This window comes from Mastigoproctus giganteus, chromosome 4, assembly GCF_048544385.1.
Source record: "Mastigoproctus giganteus isolate SK-2022 chromosome 4, ASM4854438v1, whole genome shotgun sequence".
Lineage (NCBI taxonomy): Eukaryota > Metazoa > Arthropoda > Arachnida > Uropygi > Thelyphonidae > Mastigoproctus > Mastigoproctus giganteus.
The window spans coordinates 33023047-33028419 of NC_143578.1; the positions used below are offsets into that span (position 1 = coordinate 33023047).

General features: G+C 40.2%; 1 protein-coding gene and 1 pseudogene across 1 annotated transcript; one reads left to right on the forward strand and one right to left on the reverse strand.

Moving 5' to 3' along the window:
- Positions 1-365: 365 nt before the first annotated feature.
- Positions 366-1035, reverse strand: LOC150086590 (alpha-crystallin A chain pseudogene; annotated as a pseudogene).
- A 3737-nt stretch (positions 1036-4772) lies between these two features.
- LOC150086591 (alpha-crystallin B chain-like) lies at positions 4773-5102 on the forward strand. The gene has a single exon (XM_090372194.1). It carries the CDS (start codon positions 4773-4775, stop codon positions 5100-5102), a length of 330 nt encoding a protein of 109 aa, XP_090228320.1.
- Positions 5103-5373: the final 271 nt, after the last annotated feature.

Sequence of the window (5373 nt, forward strand, 5' to 3'; positions counted from 1 at the left end):
CAGGTGGGTTGACGTTTGTACTGGGTGATCTTGTAAGTGAATCTTCTTGCAATGGAACGTTCGATCAGAACCGTAGAAGCAATCGGTAAAATGAAAAAAAAATACAAAGTTAAGAATACTCAATTCATTAAAACACGTCTTCCACTTAAAATTGATTTAGAAACAAAGTAGAAACACTTAAAAACAAACCATTTATTTCACAGTAACTAATTATGTACAGATTTCATCCAGCTCCAGTAGATGAGAGAACAGACAACATTAAGTAACACAACAACTATTCATATAATAATAATTTGTGGTAAGCGAGTTGTATAAACAATGGAATATAATTACAGTCTTAAGAGATTTTCAGTCTTACATTCTCACTATTCTCTCTTCTTTTCTTCTTGCTCTTGTGTTTCTCCTGAAGTAACTGAAAGAGTTTCCGTCATCGTTATAGGAACAACCCTCTCGTTAGTCTTCGCGGGTTCGAGTGCTTTCTTAGGGGCCTCAATGGTCAGCATCCCTTCGCTGCTAAGTGAGGAGGTCACAGTCTCGGGTTCGGCCTCAGGGGGCAGCGTATAACGGCGAGTGAACTCTCGAGAAATGTAGCCGTGTGGGTCCTCTTTCTCCTCGTGCTTGGCGTCAATCACCACACAGTTGTCGACAGTCCTGACGGATACTTCGTCGGGGGAAAAGTGGCTCACGTCCACCATCACCTGGAACTTGTCGGGGTCATTCTTCACTTCAGAAAAACCTTCTTGAAAGCTGACCTGTCTTCTTGGCCTTAATCGAAACCGACAGTAAGAAAGAGGCGACACCAATTCTTCCGGTAGCATACCGATCCCGAAATAGTGACCGATGGGACGAGGAGGGAGGTCCCACAAATCCCAGCAGTTACGACCCAACAGCGAATCGACCAAACTCTGCGACAAAGCCATCAGGAAGTAGTAGACAAAAGCTTAAACTTCACGAAATCGTAGGAAACGCTTTTATCACTTTCTGTACGACCTGTTGACGAACCTCCATTCCGTCTCCGCTGTTTATATACAGCGTTCCTGCGTCTAGAACTTTCCATGTGACACAACAGAAGATTGTTCTCGATCGGCTGTCACTTGGCAACGGCGCATTCCTGTAAATGACCAGAAGTTTCTAGAACTGTCTGCAGCGCCATCTGATTTCCAGTAACAGTACTCTCGGTATGACGTCAACCCTCTGAGTTCCAACTTCTTTATTTATTATTTGTTAGCAGAGGCATAAAATTTGTGGGGGAGGAACGAGGAGAGAAGTGGGTAGGCTGCCAAAAGAGAGAGAGAGAGAGAGAGAGAGAGAGAAACCTCACCAGACCCCTTAATCAGAAGCAATTTTGAAATGTCTTTAAATTACGTCACAATCGGTTCTCTATTGAGAAGTTTCGAGACATTTCCAGTAAAATCTATAATATCTTTATTTGATTTCTTTTCTCATTACTCAGTGTGAACCTTGTGTTTTTATATAATCGTTTGCTTACTTTGAATTTGCTTATTGGATTGTCTGCAATTCATTTTTACTTTAAATTCTTCTCTAAACAAAATGGGAAGCTCCATTATTATTGTGTGAATCAATTAAAACAGATTCATAATCTCCATACTTGATACACGACCCAACTGATTATTGAAAAACACTCGATAGAAATATTTAGATATCTGAGCAGAAGTGTAAAAACTTGGTGTAAAAATAAACAAACAACTCAAGAAAGGGGGTATGCAGGAAGATGCTTTTATTTCTTTATTCTTAAAATAATCTACGCTTTTAAATTCGTAATCAGTGGAGTTGATAAATAGAGGAGAGATATCGGTGTGTCACGCCAAGAGGTGTTGCGAAACAAGGCCATGTAGAGGTCGCTGCAATCGATTGCTAGCCACGAGCTTCCAGTACATTCGCCCTGGATGATGTTCCAGAAGTTTCCACTTCTTGCTACGGTCGAAGTTTCTAGAAACGGGCGTCGGATATATAACGGGTGCCGATTGGGAGATGAACATTCAAGTGGTTTTTGTGTCCAGCAACTCCTGATTATTTCAAGAACCTCCAGTAGCTCAGTCCACGATGGTGTTGTCGTACTGTGTGTGTGGGGGGGGGGATTCATTGACGATGATTTATACATTTATTTTATTTTCGTTTTATTGTTTTTTCTTATTTACTCTTAATTTTATTTCGTTTGTTCCCTTTTAGTGTTTGTCCACCTTATTCTTATTTCCCTCACTTACGCATCTGACTTTTACTTCCTAGGAGAATTCCAAATTCAAGGGAACTTCTCGATTAATTATAATTCCCTTCGGAAGAGCTGGGTGTTCCAGGATGACAAACTACACACACAAATATATAATATAACATAGTTTATTTATATATATGTACAACATAAAAAAAATGAACAAATTGAGGCATGTACTATTAATATTCAACTTTGTCTACCTGTATATATAACTAAGTACATTGGTTATACTCTATTAACGTTAACCCTTCCTTTATAACACAAACAATCTTAGTACAGCAACTGTTATAGTTTCTTCCTTGCACATGATCCATAATTTCCTTACATGCTCCAGAATTCTTACCTTATACACTGGTCTAGGACTTTACCCTCCCCTTCCAAAATGCTAATTATACCTACATTTTTCAGGAAACAACTTATGACAAATATTCCCTTTCTCTCCTTTGCTTATAACATAACATATGTTTGATTATTAATCAAAGCCACTACTATCATTAACACCCTTTTTCTTCTTCTTTAGCTCCTTTCACTAATTACAAAGTTATACCTGTCAAATTTCTATTATTATTACTTAACTTATCTCTCTCTACGTTACGTATATATTTTTATACATGTATATATCTCTCAGTATCTTAAATCTCCACTAATCTGTTATTAGGGTCCTAAAATCCTTCATAGTATTTAAACGAGAATACTATGTTAGTCACTTACTTAATTTCCTCTTAGTAGGGCTTCGCTGTTTTGGATCCTCCCACTCTTAGTTGGAAATGTCATCATTGTATATCAGGGCATTCATTCTAGAACTCCTAACGAATTTTCTAGTGAGGATCACAATTCTGGTATTCTGATGGACTCACTGTACACCTGAACTGGGCTGGCACGTTGCATACTATCATACTCCGTCGATATGAGGACTGCTACCTCCATCCTGAGGCCTTTTTCTCACCTTATACGACTATCTTGTCCACAAGAGAGAGCTCACAGGGGCTACCCTCGCTCCACCTGATAAAAAACACTTTCAAGAAGAAGACTTCACAGGGTGCTACCCTTCTTTCCTCCTCCTTTCACAACTTCTTATCAAAATAAGAATTATTGGACAGTGCTCGTTAGCATACGGCTACTATCCATGACGGATTGACTCGCAAAAACGGCCACTGCTCTTGCCTTCCAATGACGGACCGGCTTAATCTTCTTACTCTTCCTAACACCCCAAAAACTCAACTGCTGCTAACACATAACTTCTACAACGACGAAACCCTCAACTATTAACTGTTACTAACTTACTTTTCCTTACACTGACGAAACTCTTAACTGCTGTGCCCGCTGACTATTTAAATTTCCTTAAAACCACCACCAAACTCAACTCAGTGTGTTGTGTCCAAACTATCTCACCCAACTATCAAACACGACAGAAAACTCAACTTAGTATAACATTAACCCATTTCCAAAAATACTCACATCACTCCATTCTGCTTCTAACTCCCATTTTTACCAACCACTCCAAGAAGGCTCTCCCTTCCACATAGCTCAACTCAGGTATCTCCTTCCTACTCACATTTTATACACGACAAAAAACTCAACTCTCAGTCTTAACTCAATTTCCTAAACGCCGACAAGAATCTAAACGTTTTCTCCTCCTAACTCATTTCCACACACCCGCACTTACTCAACTCGGGGTTCTCTGCCTGTGTCTTCCCCTATGTACTCCTTTTTGTCATCTCAATCACGTACCGCCCTAGTATGTCAGGTCTGCCCCTTTTTTTTTCTATAACCAATCTTCTCCTTTGCTTTTTTACTTTCTTTCTGCCCTATTCGTCCTTCGACCTTTCTCAAGCTAATTTTACAATGTACTGGTTCAACCTCTTATTTTAATAAATTATAATTTTCCCAGATTGTCTGTTCCTTTGAAGCGCGCCGCTACTTTGTTTATGCTTTTAACAAATTTGTTTTACACTATCTTCTAAACCTGCGATCGCCGACAGCCGGACTCCAATTTTAAAATCTCACCAGAGCATTTGACCCCTATTTACCACCTGGCTGGACTCCAGAGGTCCCCGATCGAAAGGAATGTCCGACCGATTGTGTTCTTCTTGTATTGTTCTGTCCTAGCCTAAATTGTTCGCACCTCCTCGCCAGTAGCCACGTTCGGCCCGTAGTCTCCCACGCTAACCTTTACACGTTACCTTGTCTACATTTAATCCCCTTGCCTGTGACCCATTATCTAATTAGTATTTGTAGCTAGTACTTTTCCGCTGCCCCATATTGCCACTTCCTAATCTTTATTTTAAATAAAAATTACTCTTTTCTAAAATATTAAACGTGTAAGATTTTTCATCTTACAGTACAGCGTGAAGCCAGTGTTAGTCCGTCGGGGTTGTTGGGATTTCGGAGACCTCGCTTCTCATCTGCTTAGCCAAAGTGTTTTGGAGGACGAATCTCTTCCTTCTCAATGTCTGCGTCTCCGCACACAGCCAAAAAGACTGTCGAATAATCGTGGAAAGCGGGATTCGTGGTGTGTGAAGGTGATGCCGACAATTTCCGGATGTCGTTGGATGTTGCGGACTTTTCACCGGATGAAATCTCAGTGAAGGTCGTCGACGATTGTGTGGTGGTTCACGCCAAGCACGAGGGGGTAGACGGAGAACATGGTTTCGTACGTAGACAGTTCACCCGCCGTTGTGCTTTACCGCCGGAAGTTGACCCCGAGACCGTTTCCTCTTCCCTAAATCAGGATGGGGTTTTGACTGTGGAGGCTTATAAGAAACAAGCTGAATCCCCAAAGGAGAACGAAAGGGTGGTCCCCATAGTGATGTGGGAAACTCCTCTTTTAGTCACATCTGAAGAAGTGCAGGAAGAAAGTAAGGCAGAATAGACAGAATGTGTGACTGAACTTCGTGTTTGTGTTACTTTTTTTGTTTCTTTATGTTTTCATCCAAAATGACGTTTTGATATTTTATAATAAAGTCATTTTCTTTTCGTTTCGTGTTTGGGTGCTTTCTTGTGCCAGGGTTAAATTTCAGTATTAGTTTTAATAATTAAAAATGCAAATCCTAAATTCAAGAACTGGTTTAATAATGTTGATCTAATATCTAAGTTATAATGTGCACTGTGTGCATAGACTCTGTTAGAGGGGGGGCCTAAGG

Excerpts from the sequence above, each read along its gene's own strand:
- LOC150086591 (XM_090372194.1), top strand. The coding sequence starts at position 4,773 with ATGTCGTTGGATGTTGCGGACTTTTCACCGGATGAAATCTCAGTGAAG.